Below are 19,885 nucleotides of genomic sequence, written 5' to 3'. Positions count from 1 at the left end.
TACTTCACTTGCAAAAGATACTGGGAAAAAAAAATCAGTCATTACATCCTAAAAGTTATGATCTGTGATGCGATTTATTGAATTACTCCAACTCACTGAACAAATTAACTTTTAAGATAAGTTTTCCTACTTTCAGATTAATTTGTCCTCAAAATGTACAGAATATAAGAGGTCAAACGGGACTTCAAATGTTCCATCTCCAAAAATATTCAAGCATTTGTTATGTGTTTGTTCTCTGTTTAATTAGATGTTTGTTTAACAAATGTGGAATATTGTACCAAACTTTCATCACTGGAGTTTTGTATCTTTAGTTTTAATTCTTTACCTTGTCTCTGATCTGTGTGAGTGATGCAGGACCTTGGTCTGGGATGGACCCACTGTTATCGGTCTGGCTCGGTTCTTCGGCCTGATTCTCTTTGCTCTTCAGTGCCAGCGAGGTCATGTCAATGATCTCCATTACAAAGTCATGCACGTTCTCCTTCTTGCCCTCATCCACGCTGCATGGATGGAGGGAAGTCGGGGCGGGAAGGTGTTTGCAGCAGGAGGAGTGAGAACTGTGCCTCTTTTTGGGAGGCAGGGACGACTCTTTGTCTCGGACTTCCCTTTTTGTCTCCTCTGTCACAAAAGACGAGAATTTGAACTTTTCCTGAATGGTGATGGCTTTTCGTCCCCCTGCTGCCGGCCTTCTGTTGTGCAAGTCATCGTGGGATCTGCAGTCCTCAACGGGTGAGAGGGAAGGAGGCGATGGGATGGAGGAGCTGTGACAGGGCAGCTCTCCTCTTAGCTGTCCCACTAAAGAGGAAGAACGTTTGGACAGGAAGGGGAGGAGCTCACAGGATGGTGATGAGGAAAGCTGCTTTGTTGAGTTTGACTCCGTCTTCACGATCAAGTCACCAACATCCTGAACTGACTCTCCTGTTTTGGTGAACACGTAAGACTCTCTCAGTGACTCTCCTTTCTTTGTGAACACACTCGACTCCTCTCTGAGGAGTTCATCATCCTCATCTTTCCCTTTTAGGCAGCTCTGGTCCACATTTCCGTTCTCCACGTCGTCCACAAACTGACTGATGTAGCTTCTTGTTGCGTTCCTCCTGTTCTCCTCCTGTTCTTGCTCTTCTTTATGATCTCTTTTTGTTTTGTTGTTGACACCGTTAGTGTTGGTTTCTATTAGTTTTGGGGCTGTGCGGTTTAGAAAACTGTGCTGCTCCTTGCTCTGAGAGGAGGAGGTGAAGGTGGATGAGAGGTTGGTTCCACACTGCAGCTCATCCCGGAGGCCGGCCTCTGTTTTTGAGGAGGAGGAAGACGATGTTCGAGGCGATCGGATCCAAGTCTGAAGCTCCCTCTTCATGTACTCCAACCCCAAGACGTAAGACCCCTCCATCTCCTCTTCATCATCATCCTCATCGTCCTCGTTACCAGAGGAGGCGCCACTCAACCTCGCCTCCTCTTCATCCTCTCCATCCCGAACACCAAGCTCCTCCTCAGTGAGTGTGAGTGTAGAGGAAGACAGAAGGTCACTGTCGTCCTCGTCTTCGTCCGTGCATGCTGACGTACAAGAGACATTCACCACCAGGCTCAAACTCGCCGCGTCCGCTTCATCCATCCCATGACCTCCTCGACTGTTTCCATGACAACGTTTCCTGTAAGAGCTTGAGTTGGCGTTGGCCGCCATAGAGGGATCCAAGAAGAGGTGGCGTTGATTTCTGAGCATAGCAAAGTCTTCAGACCCCAGAGACGAGTCCTCGGTGCTGCTCAGCTCTGTCAACGATGCCGTTGCTGAGCTCTCGTTAATCAGAGATGGCGGTCCTTTCCGTGAAAAGCCTGGAATCCCACAAAGGGGGTTGTGTCGACCACCAAGAGAGGGCGAGGCAGGGAGCCGCTGTGGGGAGGTGCTCCGAAGCGTCATATCAGAAACACTGCGGGTCATCTTCGCCGCAAGAGGACTCTGGATATTCTCCAGGCGTTTCAGAAGATCAAGAGTTCTTCGGCTCAGTTCCCCAGAGGACGGCTCTCCTTGCATACTTTCATTGTTCTTCTCCTTCCCTGGTTGACCTCCTTCCACCTCTATGCTCTGCCCCAGGTCCAGCTCCCCTAGGCTGGCCAGGCTGCCTCCGGTATCTCCTTCAGTGCCACGACATGGCACCAGGCAGCTCTCCAGAGAGGCCCTACGATGCAGTAGGTCTTTGGAGGGAAATAACTCCACACCCAGAGCCAGGAGGGACTCCAGAGAGGAGCCCTGAGATAATTCTGGACTTGACGCGCGGCGGCTGAGAGCAGGAGGAGTCTCCAAACCGTTAAACTGATCAACTTTGAACTCTGTGATATCACTGCGGGACATAAAAGGTTTGGAGGAGTCTACACCAAGTCCTCCCACCTCAAAGTCAGAGTCAGAGTCAGCAGGAGTCAGAATTCCACGCCCGTTGATTAGGATCTCAACTGCTTCACCTCCTCCCCTCCTGTGCTTCCTCCTTTTCTCTTCCTCTTTGTTTCTTCTGCTGTCACCTCTAGGTTCATCTGTCCTCCATCTTTTCTCCTTCATACTCTCCTCTGTCTTGGTTCTTCTTTCTTTGCACCTGCTCACATTGTCTTTGTGCAGAGCCAAATTGCTCCCATCTAAAGTTTCATCCTTCCTCTGCTCATTTTCTTCCTTCTCTTCCTTGTTCTCTTCTTCTCCCTGAATTTCAGAGTTTATTACCGTCTCCATGTCCCCTGTATCACTAACAATCCCGCTCTCGCTCTCTGACCGTCGACTACTCCTTGACTGGCCACTTCCTCTGCCACCCTCCTTCTCGCTCACCCCATCCTGGTATCTAGTCATTCTGTCACCTCCTTGGCTGTCTGACATCAAACCTCCCAGGAGGTCTGGAAGCGATTCGATGGAGGAAAACGAGGAGTCCTTGCTCAGGCTCTTCAGCAGAAGATGCTGTTTCCGTTTTCCTGATTTGGTTTTGTGCAGCAAGGAGGAAGTGTGAGGAAACGGAGGCTGTCTGTATAATTCAACACTATGGAGGCTGTACACCTGGTAGATGTTATTGTTGTTTGGGGGAAGAGTTTGGGACATCACATTGGGCTGAACGTCTGATGTGGATCCACCCATCATCTCAGGATATTGACAGCCTGGTGCATTGGTTTGATTCCTGTCGGGTTGATTCCCATTTGACAGAACGCTGTCCAAAGGCAGAGTTGGTTCAGTGGGGAGGTTGTGCATAAGGTCAGGTTCTGGTACTTCTTGTGGCTCTGCTTCTGTGATTGTCATATCTGTTTCATCCCATTCCCAGGAGTCATCTGGTGGTGGTGCCACTGGACCACCTGGGAGTGGGCTGGTCTGATGGAGGTCTGCTAGACCTGGTTCCAGAAAGTTCCCAGGAACCTGCAGACAAAAGAAAAGAATGAAACGAAAGTGTTAGAATCTGTTCAAGAAGAATAGGAAAAACCATGAACCCACAACATCTAAGGTTTTAAACTTTTAAGGCAAACATCAAGTCTGGATGAACGGGGTCACTACTGCAGCAAAGAACAGTGTCATGACTGAAGTCAAATACAGGTATTTCACTTTGTATTACATGGACTTTTGTACTCCATGCGAGAGCCTGCTATAGCTGTCATTGCTACCTTGACAGTATGGTATAATGAATGACCCTACACAGCATTATGCATAACATCTGATCTTAAAGAAATAATCTCATGTCTGTGAGGAGATGAGGTCAAAAGAAAAGGAGATTAGTTTAGCATAGCAACATGAAGCGGACTTGAACTTCATTTATTTCTATATCACCTTTCATGCTAACATATAGTCCTGCTTAACAGATCATACAAAAATAAAATGTTGATAGATAAAAGCCAAAAAAATATAACAAGAACCAGTGCATAGACACTAAGGACCAATTCAGCCAGATTTAAAAACTGCAACAATAAAGTGTTAAAAGTAAATAAAAGTCCATGAAGTAAGTATAGTAGATTTGTAGTACTAGTAGGCTCAGTCCTTGCTGCGGAAACCCAGGGTTCGAATCCGACCTGTGGCTCTTTCCCGCATGTCATTCCCCATCTCTCTCTCTCCCCACATTCCTTTCACTCTTCAGCTGTCTCTATACAATAAAGCTTGGAAAGGCCCAACAAAAATCTTAAAAAAAAAAAAAAAAGTGTTGGTTGGCATATTTTTTAACTTTGGACCAAGCCAGGCAAGCTGTTTCCAGTATTTATGCTAAGCTAAGATAAGCTAAGCTAAGCTAATTGCTTCCTGGCTCCAGCTTTGCATTTAACACAGATCTGAGACAGATGTGTATCTTTTCATCTCTCTCAGAAAGAAAGAGAATAAACTTTTTTTCCAAAATGTCGAACTCTTAGGTAACTTCATCCTGTCATTAAGAGGATTTAGAATCCACCTATACCATAAAAAGTCTGTAACACTTTAAAACAAAAATAAAAAATAAAAGAGGTGGTTTAAAGTGTAATAATATTTAACATAAACAGACTTTACCCACAACTTAATTCTTTGAAATTAATGTTGTGTGCGGATGTTCGCCCCTTATTACACTGCTGAAAACTGCATTTTAACAAGTCATTTAGGCAATTATTTAGTCTTAAATCAATACGTTTCTAAAAAAGTTCCTCGAATCCTTCCTGGTGGAAAAAATCAGTCTAATTATATCTTGTTTCATGTTACTGACTGAAACAGGGTTTAATGAAGTGTGTTGCTGCTGAAATAAGATGGTCCTCTGTTATCATGTGCAGAAATTGTTTTATTTTGTGCTATCAAACACTGCAGGAGTATAGGTTATCTTGTTTTTGGCACCAAACTCTTTAAAAGGACATGTTTAAAATCCTGTGTCCTCTCTGAGAGTGCTGCCTCGACTCGAGGCTGCCGGTTTGAAAAGAGACACACTGACATCCGACTCTGACAAAACACGTTCTGTGATCTTTTTTTTTTTTTTAAAAAGGGTAAAATCAGCCCACCCCCTCTCTCAAAAGCAATTGCTCATAAATCTCAACACAAATTATTCCGCTCTGGAACAAAGCGATGAATTATTCAAAAACGACTTCTGAGAGAAAAAGCACGAAGCTGAAAAACCCCAAAGTAAATACGTAATCAAAAGCCTTCAGAAAGCTCGGCTGTCTAAAAATATGCTTAGACACAGGAATTCTTCCCTTCCACAGACATAATTATACAAATTGCTCCGCGTCTCGTTAACAAGAGAGGGGGGTAATTCGTATTAGCCATTCATAGCCTATTAATCTAATAAACTAGTTGGCTCTGTGTGTGTGTGTGTGTGAGTGTGTGTGGATACGGGTCTGTGTAATGAATTTCTATTAGATTTGTGTTTATTCCCCTTGTGCTGATAAGGGAGATGGGGGTAATGACTGAACTGGGTTTTGCCACTGCAGACGCATTCAAAAACACATTCAGCGCTGAGGGGAGAGGCTATCAATCAGCCTAATCCAATCAAATCGAGTATTTGATGACCCACGAAAACCTTGTATATAATTTATATCTGTAATTTATCTCATTTCTATAATTTCGTAACAGTTTATAGCTGAACTGAGAGTAATTATATGACCACCACACAGAGGAGGGGTGGTGACTTCTGGTGGTCACAGTGGTTTCAAAGACATTTTTTTTTAAAGCGAAAATAACTCTAAAGTGTTATTGGTTACCTGCCAAAGAGGCAGCGCTGGCAAGCAGGCAGAGCAGACAAATTTACCAGTCAACCAGTGGTGATAATTTCCCACAGACTCCTGGAACATGCCAGGGTATTCCTCCGTAAAACTGTTGACCCAGATGTTCCTGAAGCTGACTTTAGAGACGTGGTTTGTGCAGGATTTTTTGTTTTGTTTCAGAGGATTCAAATGTGATCATACTAAATTTACAAACTCTGTACTGACATCAGATGTACAAGTTTTGGTAACTTAACTTAATTTGAAGGGGTGTGCCTAAGACTGACATGACCTTTACATGAACATAAAGTCTTTATGAATGTTTATGACTGACCATTAAATCAGTTATGTTAATTTTAGTTAAAACGTTTAAAGTTAAGAACTGGAATATACGATGCTCACCTAGGGCTGCACGATATGGCCTGTAACCAATATCTCGATATTTTTAAGCTATATCGCGATACACGATATATATCTCGATATTTTTGTTGTTGTTGTTTTGTACTCATTTTATAGCTTTTTAACACTTGTCATATTTTTTATGAATTTTTAAATGCATTTCATAATGTAAATATGAGGTTTAAAGCAGTGCAGGATCATACTTGGCTTACGAGACACTTTTTTAAATCAAATTTTAACCATTCTTCATATTTTATAAATAAACCTTTAATAAATTTAACACCCACGTCTTATTTTGAAAACCGGAAGTGTCCACACGCTGCAGTAAGCTAGCGCTGACTTTCCCAGTTTTCGCAAAGTTTTTGCCATAAAGTCGGCAATAAGGGCGCACTTGAAAATATTGGAGCAGCTGACGTGACCACGCGAAAACGAGAGACGGCTGGCGTGACCGCAGTTGCTTTTCTTCGGAACCAAGTCGTCCGTCTCCATCTTCAATTAACTCGCTTGTGCTCTTCACTTCTCTCCTCACCTGTTACAAAAAATACGCATGCGCGCAAGGGATTTTTCTGGGTGGGCGGGGCAGTGTGCTGCGTGCTGTGAGGAGCACCAGGAGTGACAGGCAAAACTCCGAGAATTAAAATCTGACGGCTTAAAACATTTACGTGACAAGTACTCGATGGTCGCGATATAGTCATTTCATACATCACACGTAGAACAAGCCGCGATATATCGAGTATATTCGATATATCGCCCACCCCTATGCTCACCTACTTTAAGTGATAAGCTTGTGCATAGTTATCTACCTGCAGACCACCAAACCACGCTGTTTTCAGTCTGGTCGCCACAACCATTGCTCTCAAGTGCTAAAGATAAAAAACTAAGACACTTTATTAACTGTAAGACGACATTTTTTATTTACAAATTGACAAAAGTCCTTAGTGAAATGTACCAATCAGCCATAACATTAAGACCATCTGTGTACCGCCTTATGTTGTGCAGCTCCCACTTTTGCCACCAAAACAGCCCTGACCCATCAAGGCATGGACTCTACCACTAAAGATATAAAAAGGTATCTGGCACCAAGACAGCAGATTTAGTCCTATAAGTGGCGAGGTGGGGCCATCATGGATTGGACTTGTTTGTCCCGCACATTCCACAGATGGATTAGACCAGGACATCTTCTTCCATTGTCTAGTTCTAAAGCTCGCGTACCCATCGTTGCTGCTTTCAGCAGTGGAGAGAGGTCAGCATGGACACCCTGACTAGTCTGTGGCTGCACAGACCCAACAAACTGTGATACACTGTGTGTTTTGACACCCTTCTATCAGAACAAGCATGAACTTTTTCAACTATTTGAGCTATAGTAGCTCGTCTGTTGGATCAGACAACCAGCTTTCGCTGCCCATGCGAATCAATGAGCCTTAGTCACCCATGACTCTATCGCAGGTCCACCGCTTTTCCTTCCTTGGACAACTTTTGATAGGTACTGATCATTGCAAAACAAGAACACTCTGACCCAGTCGTCTAGCCCTCACAATTTGTCTGAGGACTGAATGTTCACTTACTGCTTAATATATAAGTCCCACTGACAGGTGCCATGATAACGAGATAATCAGTGTTATTCACTTGGCTGATCGGTGTATGTTATATTGGAAGAACTAAACATGGACTACAAGATGGATTCACAGCACATAAATATGCCATAAGGACAAATAATGACAACTATCCTATGGCTAGACACTTCAAAGAAAAGCACAAGTGCAACACATCAATCACTAAAAGCTATAGGCAGAGATCATATCCCAGAATCTATTCATAGTGGATCAAACCACTCAACGGACAGAAAAGTTTTTGAATTCTTTAGATAAAAGTTAAAACATATAATCCTGTCCTTAATTATGATCTAGATTTAACTTTTACTCTATTGTCAGAGTGCCTCGGTTTCTTCATGACAAAGGGCTCATAGACATGCAAATGAGGAGAGATGGTGGAGTGATGGGCAGCCACACAGCGGTGTCCAGGGAGCAGTTAGGGGTTCGGTACGTGGCCTAGGGTACCTCGGGCAGTACTTGGAGGTAAACTGGCACCTCTCCAGCTACCAGTTCACCCTCTGTACTTTGGTCCATGCTGGACTTGAACCGGTTCCAAAACCAAGTCTGTATGGACTGAGCTAACTGTTCCATGAATAATCTTCGATTTGACTTCAACTGTTTTGGTCATAAAGACATTATTCAAAGGCCACATAATGGAAACATAACGAATGAGGTCCAAATTCAAAACTATCCATCAAGTCTTCTTGTACCCTTAAAAGTTCAGGTTCAACCAGTTTTTCCTCGACCAAGAACAAAACCGTTCAAGTTTGTTCAAACTGAACCTGAAGCTCATTTAGAGACTGCAGAATCGTACACAAGGTCAATAGAAAGATGTGAATGGACACAAACAGGTGCTGCAGGTGGTGCCCTAACCTAACCCTAACGTTTGTGTACCCATCCAAATACTGTATTACTTCACTTCATAAACCCACAGAGACGAGAGGGAAAGCACAGAAAGTGGAGGAAAATAAACAGAAGGAATTTTCTGGTAAATCAATCCACACACACACACACACACACACACACACAGTTAGTTGCACTGTGTTATAATTCACATACTTCCATACTTATACTTGCTATTTAGGTGATGGTGCACTCATAGCGGTCAAGGAGTTTAATGTGTAACACTGGGCCTTTCTCGCATTCAATGGTCACCATTTTGGCTATGTAGCTCTGTAGTTTTTGTGAAAAGTGATTGACAGAACGAACGCCAGACTTATGATTTATCTAGAAGGTTGTAATCTGGGAACCAGCAATTGATTCACACGGGTCATTCATTCATTCCTAGAGATCATTTTCAAGAACTTTTTCACTGATGATCAGACAAACTCTGTAAAAGTCTGATTTAAACTTGAGATGAGTTTTCTGTGACATTAAGTCACTCACTCCTGTTATGAGAGGACATGAGTTGTTGGCACATTTTGCTATGCTTTGCTTTTAAATTCTGTCAATGTATTTTTTCTTCTTTGGTTTCGAAAGCCTTTTGTGCTTGATGCTTAGCAAGTGTTATGTGAATAAAATCATTTATACCCTGAACTCTTTTCTCTTTTGAATTAACCTTTGCTCCCTGAACACCAACATACCTAAATGTACGCTTCAAAGTTAGAGTCAAATTAGCAAAACAGCTCTGACTCTACATAAAATTATAACATCACATTATATTTTAATCCATTTAGTAATATGGAGTCTGAAATGATACTAATCTGCTACAAGGCCGCTATAAAAGCAGAGCTATGTCAGGCTCATAATTAATTCTAACCTAAAAAGGAAAATAAAAGGATGTTGAAATAATTCCAGGTTTTCCAGGACATGTGGGAATTTCATGTCAATCTGCCTTACAATTGACAGCTGATCTGCATGAGAAACAGGTTCAAATAAAGCATCCCTTACTGTGGTTGTACTCGCATGAACATCATCAGAGTCTGGTGTTTACAGAGGCTCCACCTCACTCTGTTTACTGCCTTAATCACATCCGGTGACAGTGTGTGTGGGTGTGTGTGTGTGTGTGTGTGCACCTGTGTAGCATTTTTTGGGGATGAAAACGGGAAACTTTTTTTCCCATTAGCTCTGGTTTGACTGCTCCCATTTGTTAGCATAGCATCTGCTGGAAGGCCCAAGGAGAGCGGAGCTATCTAGCAGCGTCTGGGTGATTATTCATGTGCCCGTGCTCCTCTAGGAGCTGCTGCTGCTTCTGCTGTTGCTCGAGTCTCTGCTGGCTCTCTGCTGTAGCGCTTGTCAAAGTGCTGAGGGAGCCGGGCGTCACCGGTCTGATTCAAAATGAATAGAACTGCACAGATAAATCACCTCTCCATGCAGAGAGGAGGAGCAGACAGGCTGCTTTGGAATGTAATTGCAAACGTTGAATGAAAACCTCCATATGTTGCTCATAACGCCACTCTAAAATATATTTCATAATCGCGAGGAATGCGTTCTAAAATATAATTTCCATATATTACATTGCGACTACCAGGTGTACTTAGTGGAACGTCATCCTCACAACACCCTGCAGCTTTAATTTAGACTCATTTACATCAAGTAAACGACAAAACAGCATCCGTCATCACCTCCTCTCACTCACTGAACAAGGCGAGGAGAAAATATACGTCTCTCACTGAAATGACACCTCCAACATCCTAAATTACATGATGGATACAATCATAATCTCACTCTTAGACAAGATATTTGAAATAATTCAACAGTTATTTGATTGGACAAGCGTGCTGACATAACAGCACTGAGGCTTTTAACTACGTATGTGTCACTCCACTTTATAACTATTCTGATATTAATGTTACATTTATGTTTGTCATCTATCATCCGGGAACTGTGTTTTTTTTTTTTGCACTTCCTGTACTAGCTTCACTTCACATGGAGGTTTGCTGCTTGCTCAGAACACAAAAAATATAAAACGGGAAAATTCGAGAACTCGAGAAAATTTCAATTTTTTCTTGATTAAATGACTCAAAGGATTGATCGGATGTCCAAATTATAACGGGTCTGAGTTTTAAACCAAATAATGTGAGCCTTTAAACTCAGACGCAGACATGAGTAACACACACACACTTGTACAAGTGTCTTTCAAATGTGCAGAAAAACGAGAGCGTGAAGTGTGGGACCTGCATAGCAGCAGCCATTTGTACGCAAGCAAGCGGACTCATTTACACAAACACTCTCACACACATGCACGCAGAGAGACCAGGAGAGGACAATCGTTTTATCACTGAGCAGAAGTGTTCATTTATAAGCTAAACCACCCAGATATATGCCTCTCTGGCTCCCTCTCTCCCAACACTTCACCCCCTCCTCTCTCTCTTTATTCCTCTCCCATCCCCAGGAGAAGTGAAATTACTCTCCAGCCAGGCAGCGAGGTCAAAGTGTCTGGCCTCTGTTATTTGTCTTCCCCTCCTCTACAATGTATGTGTGTGTGTGAGTGTGTGTTAATGTACAAGAGAGGCAGTGAGTCTGACCTCGAGCAGCACATGTACAGCAGAATTATGCTGATTATGACTAATTTTCAACATTCATAAATGAGCCGTCACATTGTAACATGCTCGTCCTGTTCAAAAACCCTTTTGTGGCCGTGGATTCCAGTTCAGTGCAACTTTATTTATTAGTGTAAAAGGTGACTGCATGAATGCGACTGCACGCAACCTAGGAAAACACACACACACACACACACACACACACACTACTGTTAAACCAGGAGTGTCTAAACTTTTTCCCCGGGAGAGCCAATAAATTGTAATGGTGGGCGCCAGGCCAAAAGCAAACACCTACAAAATGATACAAGGATTCCCTGAATCAACTGACTTCCTGTCACTTTGCTCAGATTATGAAAAGCAATTAGTAATTTATATAAAGAGCATTTTACCTCACAAGAAAACAACATAAGCAGCAATTTATATTCTATTACTTATATTTTGAAACAAAAAAAGTCAGCCTTGGCTGAAGAGGAAAACTTGGTAAATCTGGAAACAGATTGTTTGATTACATCTTGGTTTGATTACATCTTGGTTACATCAGTTTACAGCTCTTCACCAGGCTGAAATGTTTCTTCATAAAACAACATGTTGTAACTTTTCTCTCATAAACTAACGTTAACTCCTGTTGATGCTACACTGACTTGTAATCAGGTGAATGGTGTCTCTGTCATTCGTACGTCTGTTCTCACACTATGTAACTTTGGGCTCCGGGTCGGGAGAAGTACGTAACACTTTGCGGCACTAAGTCACACACCACCAACTATTTGACTGATTTTGGTGAAACTGGATCATATTTTATGGAGAAAATGTTTTCTGCTTTTCCCTCTGATGTACTCCGGCTGCTCCGCCTCAACTCTCTGTGATTTACAGAGTTTCCTGATGGACAGTGAAGTAAACTGCTACCAACTGTAGCTGCTGTTAGCTAATGTTAGCTCAGTTTGTTAGCCGGGCTGCCTGGACTGTGAGCTCAGAGCACCGGGGGAGGGTTAATGTTTGTACCACAGGCATTTTGGACCACTGGGAAGAAGAACAGGAAGTTTTCAGGCCCAAGCAGAGGAGCCTTTGTCATGCCAGAAACAGAGCTGGGCAAGTGGGCAATGTAACCGGGCTCAGACTGACTTTTAGTGGTTGGTGAGAGCTTGATGAAATAAAAGGCTGAAAGACAGACGCCGAGCTGGGCTGACTGCTGTTGGACTAGTCAGTAATATTAGCTGCTGCTATGTCTTGTGTTGCTGATCTTGCTTGGTGTTTGGCTGTTAGCAAAGTTGTCGACTGACTAGTCCGCCTCACTCTTAACATATTGCTATCTGTCAAGTAATTGCTATCAACTATTAAATTGTCCCAGTGTGTGTTTGTGCCCTCAGATGACACTGTGTGTTTCTGCGTACATATTCATGTCACTGTCAATGTGTGTGTTTGTGCACCAGTACGTGTGTCTACTTTAAGACTTAACAGCCTTTCACGCTTACATGAGTGTGTCTGTTTGTGTCTGCAGAACCTTCACCTCAGATTCAAATGCACCCTTAGTCTCTATAGAACCATATTCATCACTATTAGGAATCCATAACAGCTCCATTCTGCTGCAACTCCCTGCCTTCACGTTACATCAGCTGAATAAAGCATTCAAATCTCTCTCTCTCTACTCTCTCTGTGAGCCTCGTCTGGCCCAGGCAGCTCGGCTCTGGACGGTTACCTCATGAGCGATATTTTTCTTAACACCCACCGCACTCAGTACTTCACATCCTCACACATGTGCTGAGCTGTCATCCTATAAACCGTCACTGTGATCAGTGAGTAGCTCATACTTGGGACGTGAAGCTCGAGTTGGTTCACCGGTTGAAGATTTCTAATAAGACAAACGTTGTGGCGGCGGCGGCGGACATGCATGGAGCTGTGATATGCAAACTGTCAAAGTGTTAAAATCTAATTTGCCGAGTTTCCTTTGTTTGTGGAGGAAGTGGCACAGAAAACATTGTTTCTGTGACACTGATCGCACTGGAGAACTAACAGATTAGTTTTTATCAACTGGCTGGCTTGTGGACGCTTTGACACATGCAGCTTCAGCCTCTGTAGGCTTTAAAACGTCAGAATGTGCACATAGTTTTGTTCTGATTGAAGCAGAGCATCAGGATGGTGATAACAGATATCAGTCCATTGTTCCATTGATGCTGAGATATCTTGATCTGCACAGATTGTTGTAGATATACAATGCAACAGATTCCTCATGCTTTTGATGACCCCCTGATATTTCTTTGAGCACCACCATTAGGCTAAAAATAATTCCAAGGCGACAAGCCATATATTTAGACTTACTTTTGAGAAAAAAAAAAAGAAGTATGATTTGTTATTGCTGTTATAATCACAAGGTGCAAATTAACAATACTTGTTAATGGAAAATTGCATAGCATTTCATTACAACAAAGCTAACTATTAGCTTCCTGGAAACCAACAATGAGTCCTACATGCTACTGTTAAACTTTAAAGGTCTGATTGAGGGCAGAGAGAATAATTCAGTTTCATTGTGATTTAGTAGCCAGGTTTTGTTAATATAAATGCAGATGACATCCATAAATATTGATGCCATCGGCATAGCAATTACAAGTTATATAGCAAAGCAATGAATGGACCTAAATGGAGCATGTAGAAGAACAAGGGCCAATAATTGATCCTTGAGAAACTTTTTGCTCTGTTCTACAATCACAGCTGAGCAAGCCTCAGTCAGAACCATGGTCAACTTCCTCCTTTACTATACTTAGATATACTACATGGTATCTACGAGCTAGCTCATGACCATGCATCATTTGTCTGAGTTGATGACGGTTAAAAGATAAAGACATATATAGTCTCATCTCATGCTATCTTATGTTAGCACGGAAACTAGCTAACTAATGACTGATGGAAAATAGTTGGCTAGTTAGCTAGCACTTTGTAAACAACGAATCAGATCTAACTACGGAGCTAACGATTGATGTAGATCAAGTAGCTAGTTAACTAACTACAAATTTTCCAGTAGATTTAGCTCAGCGTTGTTAACATTAGGTAACTTAAGATGTATCTTTTATCTTTTCACCATCTTTTAGATTTGGTCGTCTTTTCAACATAGACGAGATACCATGTAGCATATCTCAGTACAGGAGTAAATTGAAGGAGATTTTGACTGAGGCTCGCTCAACTGTGATTGGAGCACAGAGTAAAAAGGGGCGGGACATAGGAAGGGTCAATTGTCATAGAGCTGAAATTTGAAAAAAAGTTGAAGGTATTATTTGTCTTTTGACAAGATGGAACAAGGATCTATGATCAAAGTGCAAAAGGCAACAGTTGAGTGACGAGATCTGGGAAACCCAATAAATGATACCACCTATGCTCATTACTCCACCTGCTCCATGGGGCTCTCTTGGAGCCTCTTCGGTAGATCTTAGAAATTATTGTGTAAACAGGACCTCAGAAGCATTTTTCTTATCTAATCACAACCAGTTCATCCTTGTATTAACGTCTGTGCTTTGTTCCACAGTTTATGCTTATTTCTCAATACATTACAACGCCTTATCGGGTTTGTTCCATAACTAAAACATCGCAGCCTCAATCACAGCAACATCTGTCTTTCACGCTGCATCATAGCATCAAATCAAACTCTGACATGCTCGCTGAGTGTAACGCTGCAACAGCTGACTGCTTGCAGTGTCGGATGAAGGATGTAAAGTGTAAATGTCAGAGCACTCTAACCTGCTGCTCTCCCAGCTCTCTCTTCAGTCTGTTCTGCCACTGCAGCGCCTGCATCACAATCGCCTCCCACCTCCTCTCCAGGTTGATTGACAGCAGCTGCAGGGCCTCCCAGTGCTGCTCCGCCTCTGGTCCCACCTCCGCCATGGGGCCCGACTGTCCCAGGGGTGGGGAATGTAGAAACAGTTTTGTCAGAATTATAAAGGCTATTATTATGCTAATCATATGATTAAATTCATGATTTTTTTTCATTTGAATGAAGAATCATATAATTCCTCCTCAAGGTTAAGCTGATTTATGAGTGTCACTGAAGAAGAAACAAAAACAACCCAAACAAAAATGAGTAAAAAAGGTTCAACAAAATTAGCTTCAATTCTTCTTATTATTATAATGAGGAGGTCAGGTCTAAAAGGTCTAATCTAAGTCGGGCTCTTGGATTTCACCTACCTGGCTCTGCTGCAGCAGCTTCTGGCAGAGTTTCAGAACCGAGGCGACTCCTCGGCGTCGAGCTCGCACCTCCGAACATAGAGACTGGTGGGCGACATGAAGGAGGAAAGAAAAAAAAAGGTCATCAAGATGCAGTAAATGCTGTTTTTCACATTTTGTGCATTTAAAAAAAATAGAAAAAAACAAAGAACAATGCTAGTGGCCTGTTTCAGTTCTCACACTTGAGTCTACTTTGTCAAATGTTGGTGCTAATGCTCTGCACGGTTGCAGTAAAATGTTGTAGTCATTTTTCACAATAGCTAAACTCAAATTGAGACAACCACATCCTGACTTACATCCTTAAAGGGGCAGTTCAACAATCATTTGCTTATTTGCAGTTATTTGTTGGCGACTTGGGAGTGAGAATGGGCTCAGACTGCGTTGTCGTGATGTCGCCGTGTTCACATATCGCAGCAGCGCCTCGAGTTGTAATGATCCTTTAAACCGTAGTCGAAAACAAGCGCTGAATTTGCTTTGTTGTTAGGTTTCTTTGTTTTTTCACTTCTCCACAGTTCAGCGGCGTTAAATTCAGGCCGTTCATAGCAATTCATTAGCATAAAGTCAAATTCAGCACACAGATCCTTGATCAGCAGTAACAGCGCATGAAATAAATGACAACAGCCAATATTTCCTCCCTCTCTGCTCCTGTCTAATAAATGCAACAAAAAAAGAGAAACACAGGGATTGGCAGTGCCTATTATAAATCACTATATGCTGATGAGTTCCCACACGCAAAGGTCAGTGAGTGTGTGTGTGTTTGCATGTTTAAATGTTTACTCATGCAGGCGTGTGCACAAGTGTGTGTGTGTGCGGATGTGTGTGTGTGTATGCAAACATATGCATGTATTTCTGAGTGTCACAGGATAGAGGGGACAGCCTCTGCGGCAGGGACCAAACACGTCCAAGCCCCAAACTATTTATGCTAATCCTGCCCGCTTGCTGAAAAGCACTTCCTTTACATTTTCTTTACATTTTTCCAATAAATATTAAACACTATTACAATGAAATGGGATTCTCTTACTCTCTCTCTTTTACTCGCATGCACGCACACACACTCTCTCAGCCTCTTTCTCGCACTCACTCCAACTCTTCTTCTTCTCCTCCCGTCTTTCATCTCCTCTTTCTCGCTCTCTCTTCAGTTTAGCATATTTGCGGCTCGCCTGGTTGTCTAAACAGGAGATGGGGGGGGGATGCAGAATACAGCAGACGGGATCAAGAGGACGATGCCCGGCGCGTGTTTGTGAGGTTGCAGATAAATTTATTCCAAACAGGAGGTGTGTATTACGTTGAAGGAGGGGGCTCTAAACAACAACAAAACGACTGAGTGATACTCGCTCTGCGCCAAATAACTGCAGCAGACAGCGTGGGGGTGGTGGAAGGAAGGAAGATGAATTAAACTAGATTGAAGCTGGAACAATAATTCAGCGTGTTAGAGTCAGAGGACGACAGTCATAACTCTGAAATCTGCTCTATGGTGTCGACGAAGGAGGCTTCAACAACAGGAAGTCTAAGTGCGAGCTGCCGACATGATGAAGTTCCTCCAGTCGGCCTTCAGAGTCAAACAGAAAAGTCGGACGTTGATTGATTTTAAACACTCTGTAATTGTAGAACTTTGACATCACAGTCAGCAAACATGACAATAAATGATAGCAGCTTAAACAGGCTGTCAGACAGAGCTGATTCACTTCAATATCTAATCAATACAGTTGTCTACACAGGCAGCGGAATGACTCAAACAACACCCACGCTACTCATGCAGAACTGTGACACAGTGTAGTTTTACACTTCGAGTGTCAATTTCATAGGCTAACGCAAAAACAGGAGGAAAATCACAATCACAAGTTGTTTTCATTTAAAAAAAATACAATTTCTCCTTTAATTTGATACCAAATATGTGACATTTGTAGCTTTTTAAAGCAAACAACAGTACAGCCAGCTCTCTTCCGTGAACTTCCCCCCAGACAAACAACCTCCATCTGGGCAGTGAGAGCCTTTGAGTTAAGAGTTAAGTCCCTCTGTTTAGCTATGGGGAAATTTGGAGCAACACACGTTAGTATAGTAGTAACAGTATAACAGTAATGTGGTAGCAGGTTGTGTCTTTATACCATAAAAAATCTTTGATTTATGTGTAAAAGTCACTGCGACCAGCTCAGTCCTCCCTGCCGACTCTTTGTTGAACCGTCTCTTAGAGAACAGCCTCGTCTGGCAGCTTCCATAAGATTGTAATTTTATCAGTGGAGACATTTACAGAGGAAACTCACCAAAATAAAATCATAAATATCAACGTATTGATGTATATTTCTGGTTCTGGTTATTGATGACAACTTAAACTAAACTACAATACAAAGATCAGGACTTTATTTTTTAATCTAACAGGATGACTGTCTGCAAAATATGCACCAGCCATGACTGCTGCTACTGTACCAGGACTGATACTACTCTGAACTATACTTCAGTATATACTTTAGTCTTATTGTCAGTCTGCAATTTTCATATATTTATATAGTGTAGTATATCCTATCTATACAGTACTATCATATTTACATTGCCCACTCCCCCATACAGTGATACTTCACCAATAATTTGTGTACACTTTGTACACTTGCTTTTACACAACATCCATAGTACACTTTATTTTATACAGTTTACTTCCTAAGCTCATTTGTATCTTCTATGTCTCACTCTGAATGCTGAGCTGACCTGTTTTTCTCATCCAGCACATTTTATTGTACATTTCATCCTTGACCCTGTGTTAACCTACACCTCAAGCCTCAAACTAAAACTGTAGTTTGTGTCTTAGGCACAGGCATAAACACACTACGACACAATAATCATCTGTTCATCCTAAAACAAACACACAGTAAGTTTTGCTGAGAAACACCAAATGTGCAAATCATGTTTAGTTTGCATTTACCACCGTGATTGGTTGTAATTTTCCTGTTCTGTCACATCTTCTGTGCATAGTACCAGAATAAATACTGATAAATACCATTTTTATCATCATTATCAGTTTTATGATTGCAGTTTGGTCAGCTTCAGATAGGAAAGACCTTTTCTCTGAGAGATTATTTTCAGACAGAGAGGAGAAAGACAAGATCCTAAGTCTCTATTGTTTCTGCACTGCTGGTTTTTATGCACTGATCCCTCTCTCTCTCTCTCTCTCTCTCTCTCTCTCTCTCTTTCTCTCTCTCTCTCTCTCTCTGCTGGGTCGAGCCTGGCTGGGCCCATATTGACTCAGAGGGCTCTACAGACACAGTCGGACAAATATTTGCTAAAAAGCTTTTCTTCCAAAATACATGGAAAGCCGTGGAGTGGCTGCAGAGAAAGAGAAAGAGACGGAGGATGTAGAGGAAGGGATGAGATGAACAAAAAAGTAGAAAAGAGAAGGAGAGAAGGAGACGTAGTGTTAAGAGTGACAGAAGAGTGATTAAAGTGAGTTGCAAAGAAATAGTACTAGTAAGGGGAACAGAACCTAATGCTTGCATCAAGTTGGCAGTTTAGTGTGCTGAGATGCCGCTGAAATGATCTAATGTTTGGACATGCTTGTGGAATGTGGAAACATTTTAGGAAAAACTGGGAATGTGATTAACACGATAAAGCATCTCATCAAGCGTGGAGAAAAATTCAGGGTGGACAGCTGCACTGTGTACGCAAGACCAATGGCTTCTTCACGAAGTAATGGATTAAGTACTCTATCAGCATCAGTTTCACTTTAAGGGTATTTTTTATAGTATATCTTTAAACAATATACACATATCGCTTATAGTCCAGTTGTTAAACAACACTGCGTAAAAATCAGTATTTCAGTACATGATTTCAAAGTGTAATCCTACTGTAGTAAATATGTTCAGCTGTACTTGTGTATTTGTTCTTGATTACATTACTTATGATCAAAAACTAGCAAGTCGACAACTTTGCTAACAGCCAAACATCAACAAGGTCAACAACAGCAGACATAGCAGCCAGCTAGCTTCTTTCTTGCTTGCTCGACCTCATTTTTTGTCTACTTAGCTTCCTCTGTCCTCTTCAGTCTCTTCTCCTCTGTCATTATGTCCATAAAGGCTGCTGAGCCCGGTGACATTGCCCGCTCACCCAGCTCCGGTTCTGGCACGACACCGGCTCTGCTCCAGCGTTCCCTATTCCCTGGGCCTAAAAACCTCCTCTCCAAAGCGCCTCTGGTACAAACACCAACACTCCCCCACTGCTCTGAGCTTTGGGCAGCCTGGCTAACAAACTGAGCTAACAGCAGCTACAGTTTACTATTGTGGCAAACAGGGAGTTAAAGTTCAAGGTGAGGCTCATGATTTAATCTGTGTTCACAAAACCTCACATATGACCTTTGGATAGGGACTGAAAGAATGACATCGCAGATACAAAGCATAGAAATGTCTTTGACGATGTCTTTGGCTCATCTTTAGAGACAAAGAGAGGAACTCAGACATCCAGAAGGTGTTCTGAGAAGAATCACTCTTCATTCTTGTTTTTAAGAAGCCAGTTGAGGTTGTTCATCATCTGATCACAGCCTCCTCCAGTGCCAGACCAAGAAAATGCTGA

The 19,885-nt window shown here is 42.2% G+C and overlaps 1 protein-coding gene across 3 annotated transcripts in view; it reads right to left on the bottom strand.

Annotated features, from left to right (window-relative positions):
- The window catches only part of akap6 (A kinase (PRKA) anchor protein 6), a 208,912-nt gene that overhangs the window by 12,302 nt on the left and 176,725 nt on the right, over positions 1 to 19,885 (bottom strand). For all 3 annotated transcript variants that reach the window (XM_019260384.2, XM_019260387.2, XM_019260385.2), the window contains exons 18-20: positions 15,293 to 15,376; positions 14,849 to 15,001; positions 326 to 3,370 (exon numbers count right to left, since the gene is read on the bottom strand). In XM_019260384.2, the coding sequence (XP_019115929.2) occupies positions 326 to 3,370; positions 14,849 to 15,001; positions 15,293 to 15,376 (3,282 nt within the window). The remainder of the gene's footprint in view (positions 1 to 325; positions 3,371 to 14,848; positions 15,002 to 15,292; positions 15,377 to 19,885) is intronic.

This window comes from Larimichthys crocea, chromosome V (assembly GCF_000972845.2).
Source record: "Larimichthys crocea isolate SSNF chromosome V, L_crocea_2.0, whole genome shotgun sequence".
Taxonomy (NCBI): Eukaryota; Metazoa; Chordata; class Actinopteri; family Sciaenidae; genus Larimichthys; species Larimichthys crocea.
Note: the sequence above shows the minus strand (reverse complement) of the source record. Positions and strands in the feature narration are given on the sequence as shown.